Source organism: Hoplias malabaricus, chromosome 14 (genome assembly GCF_029633855.1).
Source record: "Hoplias malabaricus isolate fHopMal1 chromosome 14, fHopMal1.hap1, whole genome shotgun sequence".
Classification (NCBI taxonomy): domain Eukaryota; kingdom Metazoa; phylum Chordata; class Actinopteri; order Characiformes; family Erythrinidae; genus Hoplias; species Hoplias malabaricus.
The window spans coordinates 16,947,619-16,970,053 of NC_089813.1; the positions used below are offsets into that span (position 1 = coordinate 16,947,619).

The 22,435-nt window shown below is 38.1% G+C and overlaps 1 protein-coding gene across 1 annotated transcript; it reads right to left on the reverse strand.

The window, feature by feature from the left end:
• Positions 1 to 18,030: 18,030 nt before the first annotated feature.
• Positions 18,031 to 19,275, reverse strand: LOC136666322 (beta-1,4-galactosyltransferase galt-1-like). Its single transcript, XM_066644430.1, has one exon. It carries the CDS (start codon positions 19,273 to 19,275, stop codon positions 18,031 to 18,033), a length of 1,245 nt encoding a protein of 414 aa, XP_066500527.1.
• Positions 19,276 to 22,435: the final 3,160 nt, after the last annotated feature.

A 22,435-nucleotide genomic window follows, 5' to 3' on the forward strand; every position in this document is an offset into this window, starting at 1 on the left:
GATACATAAAAGCTTTGCCAAAGAGCAGATATTTTCTGATAAGCTTATTCTAAAATTAAATAGAAACCAGCATCATTTGACTAGGTTTTACAGCATTAACTCCTACCATTTAAAATAGGATATGGTGTTATTTCACCAAAGCTTTTGTAATTACAACATTTGTTATCATAGTGTCTTTGTTCAGTTTCATCTTTAAATTTTCCAGCCTCCCCTTTCCAGTATCACAAAATAAATGATGGTGGAAAAAACCCCAATATGGCAATATGATTTTAAAGGAATACTCTAAATTTACAGCTTCAAAATCATTGTGATGCACTATTGACCGGTTATAGGGGGAATAGAGCATCAGTCATTGCTATTCAGGGCTCAGCACTGCAGAAACTGCACTATATAACTTTTGGCAGCTACAGATGCTCCATACATGTACATGTACTTAGGAAGTACATGAAGAGACTGATACCTTCAGTGTGGTAAGCTGGCCTCACTGGCAGGATTCTGCCAGTTGAATTCTGATTGGATATTGGTAACTACGTATTCGCACTTCAGTGTGTCATTTTGGTATTGGCTCTCGTCCAATGGGAATCAAAGATTGCTTGATTCTACATATCATGCCAAAATTATGCAGACTTGTGATTGGTCCTATTGTCAGTTAAACTTCTTTTCCTGCAGTAGTATGCTGTTCCTGGCCATGTAAAATAGGGAAAGGTACCCTGGCAGAGCAACACACACACATGGCCCTCACGTCACCTTTCAACGTGATTTCAAGACATTGCTGTAAAAGTGAATTACACTCTGTTGTAGGGCTGGGTGATATGACTAAAAAACTCATAGAAATGGTGATATACAATATTTTGAAAACCATAACAAAATATAAAGTCAAAGTATTAATTTTTATTTGTAACACCAAGTAAAACATGCTGCATTATCTAACTAATTATAACTGACTAAGAATGTATGACTAAGAAATAGTGATGTCCTGATCAAGTTTTTTGCCCTGATCTGAGTCTTTTAATATTGACTATCTGCCGATTCCGAGTCCCAATCTGATACTTAGATTTCCCTAGATAGCACTGTTACACAGTGCACACTTCAAGTAAACTCAGCCCAGTGTATCTGCTTTAGACGGAATATCTTGCATTAAGAAGCAAACTGCCTGCATCCAAGCTCCTGTTTATTATTTTTTAACAACAAAATAAACAAATGATATCTTCACAAAAAGTTCATATGCATAACTTAATATCATTTTTAATCTTAAATTATATAATGTGATTTTATGTATAAAGTATTACTTTCATTTAAAAAGTGAGTTTTAATTGTTATCACAGATATGTTGAGGGAAAAATTTAATTGTTTCTTCGAGACACGGTGCTAAAACAAGTGTTGATGTTTTTGTGTGTGTGTTTGTGTTTTAAGCACTGACCTGTTTCTCTCAACACCGCCACAAAACCAACAAACCCCAACAAAAAGGCGGGACTGTGACTCCATTGGACAGCTAACTCTAGCAGCTGATAGGCTTAATAAAAGTGACGACCAATGAGAGGCGCATTCTGTTTGGGGCCCGGGGAGTGTTTGCCCCTCCCTTCGGTAGAAGGAGAGAAGCGTTTCTCAAAAAAATCATGGTCTTAACAGTGCTCTTTTTTTTTTTTGGAACTAAAGCTTCGCCACTGGTTTCATCTTCGTCAAGTTTTGACTTACTCACAGTTATCAGATGTAGACGTGAATGCGTGAGATATATGTGGTGAGAACTACTCCAGCACCATACACGAAAAAGGACACAATTGTGTGTTTGTGTGCTAGCGCATGGGTAGTTGGGTGCGCGCGCGAGAGAAAAGCAACTGAACGGGACATTTGTGCACTGTTTTAAATGTACTCAGATGGAAACCTGCGTATCCTCAGCATACTCGATATAACGAATATGGTCATTTTCAAAATTGTGTAATATATATATATATACTATCTAATATATCCCCCACATTCAGCTTGAGCTCAAGTCACGTTCACGCGCCTGTGTTAGAAGCGTGCGCTCGCGATATGGCAAAAATCTTATCGAATTTAAGCCTAGCCTAGAAGCCAACATAAAATCTTACCTAGTGCTCCTTTAAATGGAACTATTCTTGAACCCGCAAATGGCTGACTCATGAATTTCCATAGGAAAATACGTTTAACTAATATGTTTAATTGAGCAAATCTTCCTATGGATTTTTTTCTTATTTGCTGAATTTAAAAGTGAGAGAAAATAAGACACAATGTGCTACATGTTAACCCACTCTTATTTTATGTTGTATGTGAATAAAATTGTTTCCATTGTTTCTTTTTATAGGAGCGCACAGGTTTTTATTTAGATAATCAACTAAATGTAACCTGACCAAGGGTGCCCAACATTTTTTTTTACACAATTGTAGCTTAGTCTTCCCATTTAGAGTTTAAGTATTTTCCCCCCTGTGCCTACAGTATATAGCCAAATGTTTGTGGACACCTGCTTATTTAACACTTCTGAAATGAAGGTTTCAATAAGAAGTTTGTCTTGTTTTGCTGAGGTAACCACTGCTTTTCTAGGAATTATTTAGACTCAAGTTATTAAATGCAGCTGTATATCACTCCAAGGTAGTTTTACCTGCTCACAGTCTAAATGCCTAAGGGCTTTATACCTCTCTAGCCAACTATAGGCATTAGTAATAGTGACCTTATGCTCCTTAGACCTATGTGCAGCTGCTCCAGAGCATCCCATTTTATTTCATATTTTCATCATCCAAGCTGAATGGACACTTTGATGCAGCTGAAGTAATCATAAGACATATCTATAAAATTGTGGAAATAGAGTGTTAAGTCTAAAAATAAAGAGGAATTCTTTAAAATGTTGAAGTGAACCAAAATTGGTTCTTCTTCTTAGACTGATTCATTTTCAAGTAGTCATGAACTTAGCTGTCTGTCATAAAGCTGCTTATAGGTCATTAGCTTGTGAAACTGCCTTATGATCACTTGTGAGGGACATAAATTATGAATTTACCACAGATTAAATGTGTAGTTGGTAAAAATAATTCATTAAGCTGACTGAAAAAAGTATCTTCAAAAATAATCTTGTTTTTGTACTACTTTGTGTCTCTTTCAGTTTTACTAGATATTCTTGGTAACAATAAAAAAGCTGCTTCCTATGAAATTGAATTTTGGTTATTTGAGGTTTCTTTCTCCCAAAACTTATTATAAATGTAATTTTTGTAAATTTAAATGAAAGTAAGTGATGATCCTGTCACAGCACGGTATATTCTAGTAGCTGATCTGATGATGTATTGGTATAGCCATAAGAAATAATATACACATTATATTAAAACTCTAACTTTTTTTTCTCCTCTTGGGTGGAACAATGTTTTACATGTTGGGAACTTCATGCATCAGAAAAATCTTTAAGGTAGGAAGTTTCTAAGGACTTAGATTTTTTTGACCACTAGAGGGAAGCACCAATCCACATTTATTTCTATGGCTACTTCAAGAAACTCGAGAAGAAAGTCCTTGTCAGTCTAGTATGGAGAGGGACTAGTCTCAAAATACTTTACAAATGCGTAAATGTTAATCTACAAATTAAACACAAGTAACAAATATGTTTCACTATTCACAAATGAATACATTCCAATCTGTATCTCACAGTCTGCAATTTCTACAAATACATGTTTTATGTTTTCATAGATATATCATATTTTATGTGAAAATAAATACATTTGTTTAAATTTACATTGCATATGTACATACAAAAATCTTGAATTTCAAATATACTTGTTGATTCTGCATTTGTGGATCAAGTCGCTCACATGTTTTCCGTGACGTGTATTTGTTCATTTCCTCTCGCAGGTTTTTGGATTTTCAGACTTTCCTTTCATATTTCACCTGATCCAAATACAAATGCGGCCATCAGTAAAAACAAACCACCGCTAGGAGTGGTTTGTTCGCCTAGGTGGCACTGTTGTTTTCCCCAGTGTTTCAGGATTGACCTGTTGCTCTCATGGCGGCAGCAAAACAACCCCCTGTAGGCAGGACTGTGACTCATTTGCCCAAGTAAATGATAGACAGCTAACGCTAAATAAAAGTGATGACCAATGAGAAGCGCATTTTCTTTTTAGGAGCCGTGGGGTATCTGCCCCTCCCTCCGGCTGAGGGAGAGCATCTGTCTGTCTGAAATAAACCACCCGTTCTATCAAACCAATCTCAAAAATACGGAACACATCACGTATCAACCCAATACCCAACACAGCTTGTAGTGTCCAAATACGGGATGATTTTAAAATATTTTATTTGACAACCTGCAGCAAAATTAGGGAAGTTCCGCTGGATTTTAACGTCTTTAAATTTAGGGCACCTTCAAAAGCGTTCCCCAGTGATCACCTGCTTCTGTCTGTTATATGAACCTGAGTTCAACAGCTTGGGCGGTTGTTCGAACTTAAATTAAATATTAACATTAAATGTTGCGCAAATGTTGCTTATCCAGTTCAGGGTCGCAGTGGGTCCAGAGCCTACCCATTGGGCGCAAGGCAATGATTCCAGGAATACACCCTGGAGGAGGCACCAGTCCTTCACAAGGCAACACACACACATTCACTCACACACACTTTTGAGTCGCCAATCAACCTACCAACGTGAGCTTTTGGACTGTGGGAGGACCCGGAGGAAACCCACACGGACATGGGGGGAACACACCAAACTCCTCGCAGACAGTCACCCGGAGTGGGAATCGAACCCACAACCTCCAGGCCCCTGGAGCTGTGTGACTGCGACACTACCTGGTGCACCACCGTGCCGCCCAATGCAGATTCAGTCATTTACAAATATTATTTATTAATTCATTCATTATCTGTAACCGCTTATCCAATTCAGGGTCGCGGTGGGTCCAGAGCCTACCTGGAATCATTGGGCAAAAGGCGGGAATACACTCTAGAGGGGGCACCAGTCCTTCACAGAGCAACACAGACACACACTCACACCTACGGACACTTTTGAGTCGCCAATCCACCTACCAACATGTGTTTTTGGACTGTGGGAGGAAACCGGAGCACCCGGAGGAAACCCATGCGGACACGGGGAGAACACACCAACTCCTCACAGACAGTCACCTGGAGCGGGAATCAAACCCACAACCTCCAGGCCCCTGGAGCTGTGTGACTGTAACACTAACTGCTGCGCCACCGTGCCGCCCTAATATTATTTATTATAAATATTATTTATTCCTTGCACTTTACAAAATTATGAAGGTGCTAATTTAAACAATATTTATTTTTGCATAAAATTATTATATAGCTATGATAACCAAAAAGTTATATTCATAAATACATATATGAAAATTGCACACTGTGAGAGACAGATTGGGATGTATTCATTTGTGAATAGTGAAAAATATTTGTGACATGTTTAATTTGTGGAATAACATTTACGAATTTGTAAAGTATTTTGAGACTAATCTCTCTCCATAGCTCTTTCAACACGACCTTCAAAATTTGAAAACACACCTACCAGAAGTTGGCACAGTTATTCTAGCCAAATGTACATTTTTTAAAAGTTGGTCATTTAATTCAGAAAGAAAGGCTTTAAAGGTGGTACCAACACAAAAAAGGAAGTGAACATTTAAAGGAAAACTACCCAGACAGCGAGCATGTATCGGTCCACTGGCATAAAAAGGCTGGCACACCACTGACTGTATAGACCACTGCTGATCCACCATCGGACCACTCAGATTACTGTCCTGTACAGGATATAACACAGTTATAATCTCCTCAAACAGATTTTAAATTTACAGAGACTTTTATTCTGGAAAACAAACTAATACAAATATTACCAACAACCATGAGATATCTAATAATGAGTATAAGCCTGATATAAAATGATAATCAACATAGTGTAAATACCAGGCAGCACTGACAATGCCTGAGGCAACATTTCATGCGTTTTAAATCAGTGTAGTATAAAAATTAGTTTGACCACATTTTAAGTTAATAAATCTACATTATGTTGCTTTAGTATAGACCAGTGGTCCCCAACCACCGGGTCTATACTTTTTTTTTAATTGATTATCAGTCTAAATGTTGATGTTTTGTTTTGAAAAGTGACTCTGCACTCTGAAAAGTCATTCCGCACAGACGCATAGTCGTCTTTTCAATGTCCGTGTTTGGACGTCTTTTGAACTTAAATTTTCAGCCTTGAGAACGTGGATTAGACGGCAGTCATTACGTTATTTCAATGCTGAATCAACGGCTAAATGTTTACTGGGCAGGGCTCTCAGTAATTAAAATTATTATTATTTGATTGACTTGTTCACCTTTTTATATAGAAATGACCAGTATTGTCACTTAAATCGAGTTAAGTTTTTTATTATAATATATTAAATATAATTATAATAAAAATATTATCTAATATTTCTTATTAGAAAGGATTTTTGTTCTAAAATAAATATTTTCGTTTACAGAGATGTTGTTGATTATTAATTTATGAACAAAGGTTGTTTATTGTCTGTTTATGTTTGCATTTGACATAGACCACTGTGGCTGATTTATTATTAGATTACGTCATTAACGATTATCGAGCAAATGTAGGCCTGAGCATATGAAGGCCGGTCCGTGAAAATATTGTCTTAGATGAAACCGGTCCGTGGCGCAAAAAAGGTTGGGGACCGCTGGTATAGACAGCAGATATCAGCCTCACTGTCAGGATTCAGCCTGTTTCATTCTGATTGGCTATCTGACTCCATCTACAGGCTTGTGATTGGTCATTTTGCATGTCAGTCAAATCTCTTTTCCTGCTGTAGTAGGTGGTTAAGTGCTGAATAGTACCAGACTCTCCGTAGAGAGTCTGGTAATGCAAGAGTGGGTCAGTATAGACACAGGACCACTTCCTGGCAGATTCTTAACATCTTTAACATTCATAACTGAACATTCATAAAATTATTAAACGTCTTATGGATTGCCCTGATAATAGGAATTGGCATTTCCAACTATTTAGCTATTTTCTTTTAGCCATTTCATGATTTTTGCAGCTACTGCATGTAATCATTTGTCTGACGGTGAAGGGAATTTGATGTATGCCCCGTCATATTTATGCCCAATTGGCAGTGTATCAAATACTTATTTTCCCTACTGTAGATGTGGTGGAGACCACTGTAAAACATAGGAGCCACTGATACGTTGTTTGTCCTGTGTTCAATCCGGTGTGTCAGCCAGAACCACTTGAGGCCAGAGTTAACTCAAGAATTTATTAATCCATGGACATGAGGAATGGGAGCTATGTGTGATCTGTGGAAAAAAAATACAGAGAATACTACAAATAATAACACAAGGAATAATGAATGAATAATAAAGTAATACAACATATGTCACGCCGATAAACGGTTGCGGTTCTAAGCTCAGGATTCAGTACAGAAACATCAGAGCATTAATCATTATAAATAGTACTGAGACACCACCTAGCGGTCAGTTTCTGTAACTGACTCAATGATATTCAGAGAAGACGATGGCAGCATTACTACAGTTCCTCCACCCAACAATTCAATGTCCATGACATAAATGAAGAATATTACATGTATATGAACATATAACGTATAGAGTTAATAAATCTACACTTAAAATATGACACTATCAACGAGAGATAAATTCACAGTTCACAACCAAGAGACAATTGTAATGTAGTGTAGTACACACTCGTAATACATTTGCTCACAACAAAAGGCACTAGGGTTGTGTACTAGCTGCTGGCACAGAACTGTCCTCATCATCTTCAGAAGGGAGGGCCGGTAGGTCTACCAGTCTTGCAACAGGCCAAGTGTATGTTTTGCCCTTCACCTCCACATCAGCTGTCCTAATGTAACCATCAGGGCTAGGGTGAACCTTGACAACTTGACCGATTGGCAAGAGGGCTTTTGGCAACTGTGGGTCTACCATCATAACTACTGAACTTTCAATGAGATCAGCTGTTCTGGAAAGCCAAATCTGGCGTGATTACAGACAGGGTAAGTATAGACGAATTAAACAAGTCCAGAAGTGGTCAGCCAGTATTTGTGAGTGTCTCCACCGACAACGACTTAGAAGCTCATTCTTGGGATAAACGATCCGCGGAAGAGATACATCTGGCCGCCCCATCAAAAGGATGTTTGGAGTCACAGGATCTGGGTCACTAATATGCGACGAGACATAACCCAGGGGTTTGGAATTGAGGATTCCTTCAACCTCAAGAAGCACAGTGCGAAGGACTTATTCAGTGACAAGTTGTGCACCAATGGTGGTGTAAAGTGCAGTCTTCACTGAACGAATCTCCCAGTCCCATACACCTCCAAAGTGAGGAGCAGCCAGGGGTTGAAGCGGAAATGGATCTTCTGCTTGGTCAATTGATGTTGTAGTTCTGGGGCCAGTAACTTAAATGCTTCCATCAACTCTCTTTCGCTGCCTAGGAAATTTGTTCCCTGGTCAGAGAACAGCTCGGTCAGAGTTCCCCTGCATGCAATGAATCTCTGCAGAGCCATCAAGAATGAATTAGCATCAGTTGAGGTAAGAATATGCAAATGTAGCGCTTGGGTTGTGAGACACTTAAATATTATCCCCCACCTCTTTTCAGTACGGCGTCCCATTTTGATCTCAAAAGGCCAGAAACAGTCCATTCCTGTTGAATAGAAAACAGCTGTAAAAGACCTGTAACTCTTCAGGAAAACTGTCTAACTGAGCCATTCTAAAGAGGAATGTCTCTGCCTTGTGGTAGTCATAAGCAGTAGGTTTACTCTTCTCATCTGCCGCCCTATGCAACCTCTGCATGGTAATCTATAGAAGCTCTTTCCAAGTCTTGCACCGACTCAGATCTATCCCAGGATAGTGTGTCACAGTAGAAGTGAGACCGCATAGCTTGGACTTGCGTAGCTCGGAGGAGTCATACTTTAGATAAGTTGCTGGATTCTTTGGCCACAAGTCTGGGGTCAGCAAGAAAAAGGGAGGTCTTTGGCTCCACCTGTTTGGTTCCACTAGTTCTCGAAATGTCTTGCCATGGGTGATTGTTGCAATTGTTTCATTGTTGTGTGTGATGATTCTATGTTCAGAATCAACATACTACCAGGCACTGAGATCCATAAGGTCTTGAATTTCTGCAACTCTAGTTCCGACAAAATGAAATAGCAAGACTCAAACTTCAGCCACATCAGCACAGTGGTGGAGTCTGTCCACAGCACTCTCATCTATCCTCAGAGTGAGCTCCGCCCATACCAGTCGAGAGAGTTGAGCTCCAATGAGTGCAGCACAGAGCTCTAGTCTGGGCATGGATTAGAAGTGCTTGGGAGCAACCCTAGAATGAGGCATCACAAATGACAGGTAAGCTCTGCCTTGATGATCTACTGTTCTCAAGTAAGCGACTGAGCCATAGGCTTGCTCAGATGTGTCACAGGACACATGCATCTCTCTATAGATATCAGGCTGTTTAACATCATGAGGTACATATGGCCTGGGAAATACAATTTGGGGTAGGAATTTGAGCTCTTCCTCCCAGTCCTTTCACCTCTGTAAGAGGTCTGGGAGTACAAGGGCGTCGTCCCAGCCTCTGTTTTTATCCCACAGACATGGTAAGACCATGTAGATGATACGCATTGTGAAGACCCCATAATCTACTGGGTGATATTTGTAACTCAGTGTGTCACTTTGGAAGTGCCAGCGAAGCCCCAAGGTTGATTCTGGTGAGTCGGTTTTATCCTGAGCAAGCCAGAGTTCTGCATTGTTTGATCTTAAATCCTTGGGCAAATGAGAGATGACACTTGGCTCATTGCTAGCCCACTGACACAATTCAAATCCAGCTGACGACAGGTGTGATCTTAACTTATCCACCAAATGTTTTGCCTCTGGGATAGTGGGTAGGCTTTGCAGACAATTGTCCATATCAATACATCTCTCAACTAAGAATCTCACCTCATCATCTGGTGAGCTGTTTTTGATGACATGACGTGGCAAAGTGAAAGTAGCGCAGCATGTGCTACAACTTGTGCCAAAGGGAAGTATGCACCACTCAAACGGCTACATACTCACTTTGACACAAGTCACGCCATACAAAGTGTAACAAAGAAGGTCTTCGGGTAAGAGATGGACCTGATGGAACATCTCCTGAAAGGGCCACAGCCATGTTCCCAGAACCGTAACATCTATCAGTGATGGCCTAAATTTCGGTCCAGGTAGCAGGTAATCATTCAGGTTCTATCCTCTACACTGGTAAGAACATTTGAAGACCAGACGATCCTTACCATTGTCGCTCACCATATGATGGGGAACATACATGTCTCCTCCTCCCTTTCCAGCGCCTGGGGACTCAGCTTGACCATTGACCATGCCTGAATCAGCTTATCCATCTCAGCTTTATGGGCTTTAACCCGTTCTGGATTCCTAGAGAGCCTCTGCTCTACACCACTCAAGCTTGGCATGACTGCTTCCTTTGATGCTTGCAGATGTGGCATACTCTTTCTATGGAGCAGTGGAGTGGCTTAGCGGAGTATATCGTTCACTTCCACATGAGTGGTCTTTGACTCAAGCAGAGCAATTGCATCACAATCCTGTCTTGAGCAAGTCACAGATTTTTCTCTTCGAAGTGGGACATTATCTACAACTGTTCAACATGTTTCATCAGTTGACTCATTTGGGGTGTTACTGATGTAACCAAGCACTGCTGTGGGCATGCGGCATGCTGGATAGCTCTTGCTGGGCCCTGCAATGTCCAGCCCAGCCTAGTACGAATTTCAGCAGGGTCTCCGGCAGGGCCCAATCTGACTGGTTCAGTTGGGGTAATAAGATGTGGATAAAAGATGGTATGGGTAAATCAACAAGGTGTTTATATATCTTCATAAGGAGCTTTGTGGGGTAAGTGTGATCAGCCAAGTCAATTTGTGTGTCAGTGAAGGCTCCAGTGATCTGGTATTTATTCTTTGGTCGGGCAGGGATGAGACCGAGAAAGAGACCGAAGCACCATGGAGTACATCCTGTCTGATAGTACGTAAGGGTAAGTGCTCTGGAGTGCCTCGTAGTCCCAAACTCTGGACTGCAGAGGGTAATAACATCTGACCCATCATCCAATACTGAAAAGGTATCAATAGTCTTATAGCCTTGATGAATGAGAACACGCACAACTTTCAATAAGACTCTGTGGCCTTCAGTTGTTTGATCCAAATAGAGCACATCTGTTGTTGGTCTCAACTTTCTCTGTTGCTGTAGACATAACTAACCCCCGTGATGGCTTTTCATTGACCTCCTGCAAAATCTGCAAATGTTACAAAGTTCCTTTAGATTACATTGTGCAGCCTGATGTAATTGTACACATTGTGAGCATCTTTTGTTTGCCTTTATCCAGTTTGCTATTTGGTCTGAAGAGAGCTGGGAATTGGTGATACACTTACTGAGGTAATAATCTGAATTACCACAAAATGGACAGTATGGTTTTCCCTTGCCGTTTACTGTAGTGGCATTAAGTAGCCGTTCTTAATGGGCTGTACACAGAATCTAGCTTCTCCCACTTATGGTAGCTAGCAGTTTCACTGCTGAGAATTTCTCCATGCATGCAAACTTCCTATCTTGTGCTTTAAACCATGAAATATTCAGCATTCTATCATTAAACACTCAAACAGCTAAAAACTCACTTTAGTGAAACCTATTTTTTGTGTTTATAGTACTAAACAAAGTATTTTCACTATTTCCCACAGTCAGCACACAGAGCTCTAACCAGCCTCTTCTATTGTCCCTGAATGCACTGTTACTGGCTGTTACTGTGATATGGAAATGCCCCCAAATGGTCTCAAAAGGAGAGAAACCCATTGACGCTTCTTTATTAAAGTAGATTAAACTAATAGGGTCTATTTATCACCTGACTACATACGTTACATTAAAAATGTAAATAATTTTGAATCTTCGAAATGTTATTCACTGTTTCTTAGTTTTACATTTTGATAAAACATCTAAAGAGGCACAAAAGTCTGGAAATTTTAATAGGTCATAATTAGGGCAGTTTGACACTGCATTCACGCCATCCGACACTCAAATTTCTTGGTCTCGCTATCAGACGCTAAAGAGCAATCAGCTCTCAAGGCTAAAAAAGTCACTAAAATGTCTATAAATGGTACAATATGATGCTGACAGACCTTAAATAGTTCATATTGTTCTATGATGTGAAGCTAGACTGCTTATGTTGTCACTTTTGCTGCACTCAATACTACACTAAAAGAAGACGTTTTCTGTTAGATGGCGACAGCTGCAATGGAAGGCCAACCAGCTCAAAAGAATAGATGAAAAGGTGTTTGTTCTCCACTATCTAACATATTATATATTTGATATCTAACACATTCTATATTTTCTGTATTTCTTTGTTTTCCACATTGTTATATTTCTGTTTGCTTACTGAATTGATTTAAAAACTTTAAAAATGACTTATTTAAATTCTTCCTACATAAAAAGAACATGTTTTTAACTTCTTAAAAACTTAAATCTTTGTCCATTTCCATTTTTTAGTTCCACCTTGGATTTGTTCCCAAAACCCACATCACATACATCAATAACTACCATAAAATGGCTGTTTTAAAGTTTACCTGGTGAACAAGTTGCATATGGGTACAACTGTTTGAAATAAATTCTATTTAGACAATCAAAATGGGCGAATTTAATTTACATGTGTTTAAAATCACCTTTTTACATGAACTTATGGAGGAACCAAGGTAGCCACATACTCTGTGTGTTGTTTGGTTACGAATTATGTAAATTCATGGGTTGGTCTGAATAATATTACTTTTTGTTAACATATAATCTTTTATATTGCAAAAGCATGGTTCAGAATCTTTGGATATTTATTCAACAGGAAAGTTTCTTAAGTCTTTGCCTTGTCAAGTGTCATAAATTGGGTACAGGAAACATCCAATCAGGAGCAAGACATGCTCAAATTCTCAATCCCTGAGGACCAAACAGGCATTAAAGGCAGGTTTCCTAAAATCTGGTTAAAACCCAGATTTTTTTTTCATGGCGCAAAAAAAAAAACTCAGAACAGAAGCGACCAGAACAAGAAGAGATGGAGAAGCAAGTTTTTTGTTTCAATCAGTTCATTCATTTATACTGTGACTAGTCATTAGTTCAGGGGGAATTCCCAATTAAGGGACAGCCCCAGCTCTCTCTAGAGGTCTCAGCTCAGAGTTCAGGTCTTCGAAATTCAGCTCTTCAGCTCTCTTCAGGCTTGGGCTCCTCAAGTAGGGTCCAGACAGAACAAACCCAGAACTTCCAACCAGAAGTTTTATTTATATTTTTAGTAGAAAAACTATAGAAAAAATATTTAGTTTATTCCAGCAAAGCTCAATGCAACGCCCAGAGCATGAAGGAGACTTCAGACCTCTGACCCTCTGTCACGGTCAGACAGGTTGCAGACATATGCGGAGTGTAAGAAGTACAAGTTTTATTAAACACAATTCCAAGAAGAGTAGTCAAAAAACAGGCAAGATTCTAAACACTGAATTACAATTACAAGTAGGCAAGACGAAAAGGCGAAAACCAGAAAACAGGCGTAAGGTCAAAAACACAGAGATCAAAACAGACTTAGAGAACGCTTCGTAAGGCAACGGAAATAATGTTGGCAATACTCCCCAGTAAACAAGGAATGTCCCTGAACGTTCAAAATAGGTCTAAAAGTAGTCTGTCCGTCAAGGACATATTTTAAATGTCAATGGATGTCTAAAATCCATCTTAAGTTAGTTAAGTGGTGACAAATCTATAACGTCAGTGGACGTCCAAAATGCGTTTTATACAAGTAATTTATTTCAGGACCAATTAATAACGTCAATGGACGTTCAAAATGTGTCTAATACGTCGTCTTTTCAATGTCTGTGTTTGGACGTCTTTTCAACTTTCATTTTCAACCTTAAAAGAACGTTGATTAGACGGCAGTCATTACGTGATTTCAATGTTGAATCAACGGCTAAATGTTTACTGGGTCTGCAATGATTTGAACTGTGGACAGGGTTTATATAGGGTGGAGAACAGGTGTAAATGATTAGAACTCAGGGGAGTTAGACCGGTGCAATGTCATGTGAGTGTGGTTTGGATTCACGTGACTATCCTGTGCTTCCTGGGAGTTGGAGTTTACAGAGGATGAGTTAACCGGAATGGTAGGCGTGACACCCTCAAAGTGGTGACAAGATCTTCAGGATCAGCAGCGAAGAAGAAGGCCTAATGCTCCCTCAGAATAATCTTCTGAGCAAAGGCCCAGGAGAGACCTGCATGGATGTGTCTCTCACAAGGAGGCAGATCATCGATGACTAAGAATCCCCAAAGAGACCTTCAGAACGCTTCCAGCTCCAACGGAGTGGTCGCTGAGAGACACAGCCTAAAGGGAGAAGAGGAATGGCTGCTGCTGCAATGCTACAAGGCATGTGTCTACAATGCTCCAGGAAGCACCACGTGTCAGGGACATACTTCCAGCTATCACATGATTTAATTTCTTTCATAGCTCAGGAGATTGGTGCTGAATGCTGGAATATACTATAGCCTTTTAAAATTTAGGGTAATTATCATATAGAAATTCCCTCATATATTAATCTCCCTGCTCCCTCATGTATCACTGTAATCCATTTCATTATATGAATGTATAATCAATATTCACTATTTGATATTACATTTAATAAACCAGTTGTGTGATAAAACCAATTCATGGTTATTTGTGTGCGCACCTTTCTTGTACGGAATTATTACTTTTAGTTCAGATTCAATTTTGGAGCCAAGAACCTACAGTTGGTCAATGAGCATAATAATTCATTAATATTAATTAATTCTAGCTAATTCTACTATATAATATTTAAAGTCATTCAAAATGATGACCTACATGTCCAAGCTAAATTGGGCAGGTAAAGAAACTACATATTATTTAATGGCTCCTAAACATGGAGCTTAGCAAAATGAATTAAATAATTAATTATTAATCAAATAATAATTAATTATCACTAACTCCCCTGCGTATAATTTATGCCACCGCAACATGGGTCATAACTATTTTACTACATATAATTTGCCCTTTACAAATTTCAGACAAAGATAAATATTACATATAAAAATCAAATGATTTAATTTATTAACTGCAAAAAGCTATCCAAACCAACCTGGTTCTATGTGAAATAACACACCAACGCTAGCTTGCTGCCAGACATGTAGAATCAAGAAATCACTTAAATAGAACTTGCCTTACAACATGAAGTAGGCTAAAAGTTCTCAAAAAGCAACACATTATGTGCCGATCTTAAAAACCTATGGGGAAACAAAGTCATCAGTCTGGAAAAACCATTTCACAAATGGCTTTCACTGTGATTCAATCCAGTAAACCATAGTAAAAGCCATTAATCACAAAAACAGAAAACATGGAACAATGGTGAACCTTCCCAGCAGTGTCCACCAAAATGACTCAAAGAGCTTATCAACAACTCATCCAGGAGATCACAAAGGAACTTAGAACAACATCTGCAGGTCTCACTTGCCTCAATTAAGGTCAGTGTTCAGGATTCATTCATAAGATGAGACTGGGCAAAAATGGTATTCATGGGAGATTTCTAAGGCAAAAACCACTGCTGACCAAAAAGAACACAAAGGCCCATCTCATATTTGCCAAAAAACTTCTTGATTAATAATCTCCAAGACTTTTAGGGAAATATTCTGTGGACTAACGAAACAAAAGTAGGACTTTTTGAAAGGTTATCCCACTACATCTGGCATAAACCTAACACAGCATTTCAGAAAAAGAACATCATACCCATAGTCAAATATGGTGGTGGTAGTGCGATGGTCTGGGGCTACTTTGCTGCTTCAGGATGTGGGCGACTTGCTGTAATTGATGAAACCATGAATTCTGTTCTCTCCCAGAAACTTCTGCAGGAGAATGTCCAGCCCTCAGTTCATTAACCTACAATGTGGCTGAATTGAAACAATTTTATAAAGAAGAGTGGGCCAAAGTTCCTCCACAGAGATGTGAAAGACTTATTGCCAGTTATCACAAACACTTGATTGCAGTTGTTGCTGCTAAGGGTGGCATTGAAAGCCATTGAAACATAGTTACTGTAATCAGGGATTTGTACAAAATGTTCAAAGTGAAATTTAAGTTCAAAGTGAAATTAAAAACATTTCTGATCCCAGGTGTGTTGACTTGGCTGGCCTTCCTGAATAAGAGGGTGATTATTTTCAGGAATTATGGATCTTTTCAAAACTACAGCCATTTATATTAGTTCCTGTAATCGGGGATATAGATATAATGATAAAGTCCAAAGTGAAATAAAGAAAGAATCTGACAGTAAAATGATCTGATACTAAGTACGTTGACTTGGCTACCCTTCCTGAATAAGATGGTGTCCATTGTTTTTGAAATTATGGATCTTTTCAAAACTACAGCCATTTAAATTAGTTCCTGTAATCTGGGATATAGATATAATGACAAAGTCCAAAGTGAAATTAAAAAAGAATCTGACAGTAACAATTTCTGATATCAAGTGTGTTGACTTGACTGCTCTTCCTGTATAAGATGGTGGTCATTGTGTTTAGAAATTATGGGTCTTTTCAAAAGTACAGCCATTGTAAAGTAGTTACTGTAATCAGGGATTGGTACAAAATGACAAAGTTCAAAGTGAAGCAAAACAAAACCCTGACATTTTTTTATACAAACTGTGTTGACTTGGCTGACCTTCCTGAATAAGATGGTGGTGATTGTTTTCAGGAATTATGGATCTTTTCAAAACTACAGTCATTTTAAGTAGTTACTGTAATGTATGATATTGACATAATGACAAAATTGAAAGTGAAAAAAAAAAAAACCTTGACAGTAAAAATTTCTGATCCCAGGTGTGTTGACTTGGCTGGCCTTCCTGAATAAGAGGGTGGTGATTGTTTTCAGGAATTATGGATCTTTTCAAAACTACAGCCAATTAAAATAGTTACTGTAATCAGGGATTTGTACAAAATGACAAAGTTCAAAGTGAAATAAAAAGAAAACCTGACAGTAAAACTGTTAGGAAACAGGAATTATGGATCTTTTCAAAACTACAGCCATTGAAATAGTTAAAGTAATCTAGGATATAGACACAATGAAAGAAAACCCGACAGTAAAATGATCTGATATTAAGTGTGTTGACTTGGCTGACCTTCCTGAATAACATGGTGGTCATTGTAGTCAGAAATTATGTTAATTATGTTTTGAAAACTACAGCCATTTAAACATAGCTACTGTAATGTATGATATTGACATAATGACACATTTCTAAGTGAAATTAGAAGATAAACTGACAATAAATATGTCTGATACCAAGGCGGCCCTTCCTGAACTACATGGTGGTCTCTGTTTTCAGAAATTATGGATCTTTTTAAAAATACAGCCATTTACATGTATCTACTGCAATGTGTGATATTGACATAATGAGTTCAAAGTAAAATTAAAAAAGAAATTGAATAGAAATGAATGGCTAAATGTAGGCAGAAAACAAGGGACTTTAAAACTACTACAGCCATTTTATGATAGTTATTGATATATGTGATGTGGGTTTTGGGAACAAATCCAAGGTGGAATTAAAAAAGACAAAGATTTACAAGTTGAAAAATATTATTTTTATATAGAAACAATTTTAATCAGCCATTTTTAAAGCATTTAAAAAAATTCAGTAAGCAAACAGATATATAACAGTAATAAAATACAGAAAATATAGAATATGTTAGATATCAAAAGCAGTGGAGAACAAACACCTTTTCATCTACTCTTTTGAGCTCGTTCACCTTCCATAGCGGCAGTCACCGTCTAACAGAGAATGTCTTCCTTTAGTATAGTATTGTGTGCGGCAAAAGTGACAACATAAGCAGTCTAGCTTCACATCGTAGATCAATATGAACTATTTAAGGTCTGTCAGCATCATATTGTACCCTCTATAGACGTGTTAGTGACTTTTTTAGCCTCAGAGAGTTGATTGCTCTTTAGCGTCTGATAGCGTCTGATATATATAATATTTTTTTGTGCAGAATATAAGCACAACCATTTAAAATGCCAATTTTAATTTTTTTGAATACCTGAAGACTCCAGTGCCTGATCAACATTTGCTACCAATTGTTTTTCAAAGTCCCACACCCTTATGTCAACAAGCAGCTGTTTTTTTGTTAGACCCTTCTGTCGAGGTACTCTCATATGAATAACGTAAGACACATTGACAGGGACCCTATAGATATCCTTCAGAACTTTAACTGGGTTATGCACTGATATTTGCACCACACTCCTTGGGTCGACAATCATCTTTGCAGGGTTAAAGATCTTAGCTGTATCAGGTTCTTTGTAAATGTGCTCTAAAATATTAACACCAGGAATATTTTTCCATTTTGGCCTTTTGAAAAGTCCTGTTTCCTCAAACACTGTCTTGGGGAAAATCTGATTCTCGATGATAAACACACCCACATTTCTGTGCTTTGGCTGGAGAGTCTCCATCAGTAATGAAAGGTTAGCGTGTTTTTTAGGCATAATGATCTCATCTATGTCATTCAGGAGAATATATCTGGACTGATACATATTTCTATAGATGCATTCATTGAGTGTTACCAGTTGGCCATAGTACTGAAGCTCCCCTGAGTGACGTTTTGAGTCCCATCCTGTTGAAGGGGTAAGGAACTGGTCAATAGGCCATGGGACAACTTCCAGAATACCCTCTCTCCTGTAGTGCTGTAAAAGCTTCTCCAGGTCAGGACCACAGCTGGTGTTGTAGATCACTACATGTTGCACACCTAGAAGCTTGTACATCTCCATGGTTTGGGCAAACTGCAGAACATTATTGTAGGCCCCAAAAAGGCTGGAGACACAGACAGTGAAGTTGAACCGAAATGTTTCATGTTCCACTCTGTTCTTTATTGGCAAGAAATCCATATTGTGAACGTCTGAGATGTTAGCTGTTGTTGAAACAGCTACGTGTGTTGCATTTTGAATGTCTTTTCCCTGACACAGCATGTCTGAAGCCCCAAAAGCAAATCCAAAATGATCACGATAAATCTGAACTACAGCTTTAACACTGTGGCAGACATCATCAGAGCAACATATACAATAAAGAGGTTGCAGACTGTCTCTTTTAATTATGCTGATAACTCGTATGGTTTCAATAAATCTATGATCGATGAAAGCAGACACCATTAAATGCTTTGTATGCTTAATGGGAATGATGAATTTTCTGGATTCTGTGATTCTGTTTGCATCTTTTTGAAGAGTGGTATGAGGTATCACCATTAAACGAGTAATCAGGATGATGGCGATACCCATAAAAATCAAAATAAAAAAAAGCCGTTTTACGATGTCCCTTTGCATCTTAGGCCACAGTCCTGCACTCCTCGATACCTATCACCTGAAACAAAATTATGTTGTTGTTATTGTTTTGATTTTGAATAGTGGTGTGCTTTTTAAATGAACTATAGTTAGGATTAGGAAAAAGTGAGTCTGGCTGAGTATTTTAATTTAAATTTCCCTCCACATATAATTGCCCCCTAAGAAAAACCCTTAATGCTTTTTGACCACATTTGGGGTCAGTATATAGACACGTTCTATTCTCAGTATGAAAGTCATAATTTATTTTCAACGTATTTTGAATTGCTCTGTTATAAGCATTTTCAAGTGTTGTTTTTTCTATTAGATATTTTCAGGTATTTGCAGCTCATTGTTGCACACTTAGTGTGCTCTAAAATAAAATTGGACGTCATACAACCACAGGTAAGATAAATTGTTCAGCTCTTCTTAATTATGAATATCTAAATTATAAATAATAACAACTGAACAGTTTGTCTCACCTGCATCTAGCTGTACAATGGCCTACATGCTCCTGTCTCTGCAGTGGCAGTCTATTGAATTGAACTGCTGTCCGAAAGAAATTTTTTTTAAAGTATGTACTCTATGTATCCTTTAATACCTTTAATACATAAACACTCCACTGTAACTATGTAGAAAATAGCACATAAGTAACAGACTGAAAATAAATGTTTTTTTAACTGGATAATTACCACATCAAATATTTAATTCATCCTCCAATAACAAAATAAAATTTTTTTTAAATATATTTTTATCATCTCTGAAAATTTAAACATAATAAATGTTTAGTGTTGCAACATTAACACAGTTAACAACTGGTATTATGCAAACTCCTGATTTAAAAGAGTGGATTAACAATATAATTGGAATGGCACCTTATGACTTTATGTTAGGAAGAATTAATTGGAAGGGTTAAGTGAAACATCTATGGGATAATTTTTGAAATCACATGCAACTGAACTGAATTTTCAAGAATGATCATGTATTCTATTTTATAATTATCATTATTATTATTATTATTATTAATATCATCATCATCATTATCATTATGTAGTTACTGGATATTGTTTTTGTGATGACTCTGTTTATAGTTCCTTTTCTCTTGTATTTGTAAGTGCATGGCAATTTTTAAAAAATGGTATATAAATGCTGTGCTGTACCCATAATAAACAGAGAAATAAATCAATATCTATTTTGCATCCAGCAGTATTTATTTTTAAAAGGGAAGTAAGTAAAATAAATTAATGTAAACAAAAAACTTTTCAAAACTGTCAATAGATTAACCCATTATTATTATAATAATTAACTACAACCCTATCATAAATATAGTTTATAACTGATATGGAAACTCATATCACACACATATACATATGCTTAAAACAATTAATTTGTATTATCTGTTCCTCTTACCTGTTGAGTGCTGTTCCGTTTCACAGCTCTGTCTGGTTCACAGTATTCAACAGAGACAAAGTATTTGTGAGTTTCATCATTGTAATGTGACTACAAGCAAAGTTATTTTTGTGCATCACAAGGGTAAGGTAAGAAAAAGCTCAAAGCAAAGATGAAGTATTGTGTGACACAACTGGCCCAGCAAGACCATGGGCTTAATATGTTTTCCTCTGTAGCTCATATTACAAATACACTAATCATAGTGCGGTTGAAAATAAAATTTGGGGAAGAATAATTAACTTTATTTGGGCAAATATTTCCCAAGAGAAAAAACACAATATAGGTCAAAGAAATTGTAAAGTTCTGTTCGGACGTATATGCCAGCAGTGGCAATTTTATCCCAGCTAAAAAGAGGTCCCATGGACTTCCTTGAACAAATACTGCATGAGTCCTCTGAATATTTTTGGTAGGGTTGTCAAAATGTTATAGGGAACATTTTAGGATGTTTGTAGGACCACCAGGAAACAGCCAGAGGACTGAGGGACATTTTATGGAAAATCTACTATTAAATTCACTTTTGGACTACCAGGGCCCATCCAGAGGACTATGATTGTACATTTGATCAAAATAACTGAATGCCATGCAGCATATGCTGAAGAGTGTATACGGTATATATGCTGTAAATGTCCTAGGATGGTGTTATTAAAATGTTCAGAAACACCATCCAACACCACTTCATGAAGACTGTCCTTCTGCTGCTGCAATCTCAGTTTCTAATGGTCTGCAAGTTGAAGAAAACACAACTTCCCTTTCTTGCTGCCTTGACAGAGGCGATAGTGGGAGTACATCCATGATAGTGCCTGTATGGATTTCCACATCCACTCCCAAGGAAACAGAGATCTTAGTGTATGCCTTACTGGATACACAGAGTAGCAGCACCAGCAGGAACGTTCTCATATTCCTACCTCTGAAACTGCTAAAGGATGGAAACATCTGAAGAGAATAGCACATGAAATGCCACAGTTGGTGAATTGTGAGGTTGGACTTTTAATTGGCTATGACTGCTCCAGGGCATTGGCTCCATGACAAGTCATCACAGGTTGATGAGCCATATGCCATGATGATGAGCAATATGCCATCAACACTGATTTGGGGTGGTGTATAGTCGGCAGCTCAACAAAGGCTGCAAAGGCAACAGAAGTGACAGGTCTCTGCCAAATATTGTGGCACGGCTTTGAATGATCATTTCCTGACTGGGCCTGATCTTACAAATGGACTAACAGGAGTGCTTTTCAGATTTCGTAAATTCCAGTCATCTGTGATGTAGAAAAAATGTTTTACAGGTTCCATGTAAACCAAAATGACAGAGATTTTTTAAGATTCCTGTGGTGGGAAAACAGTGATACAAATACAGAGCCAAATGAGTATCGCATGAAGGTCCATCTGTTTGGAGCAGCTTCCTCTCCTGGCTGCGCAAATTACAAAATGAGAAGTAGATGAAGAAGTATCCTCCAGCAGCCAGTTTCATCAGGAGGAGCTTTTATGTTGATGATGGGCTTATCAGCATGAAGCCTGTGGACTCAGTTATCAAACTAATAAAGGATGCACAAAATGTGTGTGCAAAAGGGAGTGTGGGCATATCTCCACAAATTCATATCCAATAACAGAGAAGTCTTGGAGTCGGTTCCTGAAAGTGAACGAGCTAATGGAATCCAAGATGTGGACTTGAATT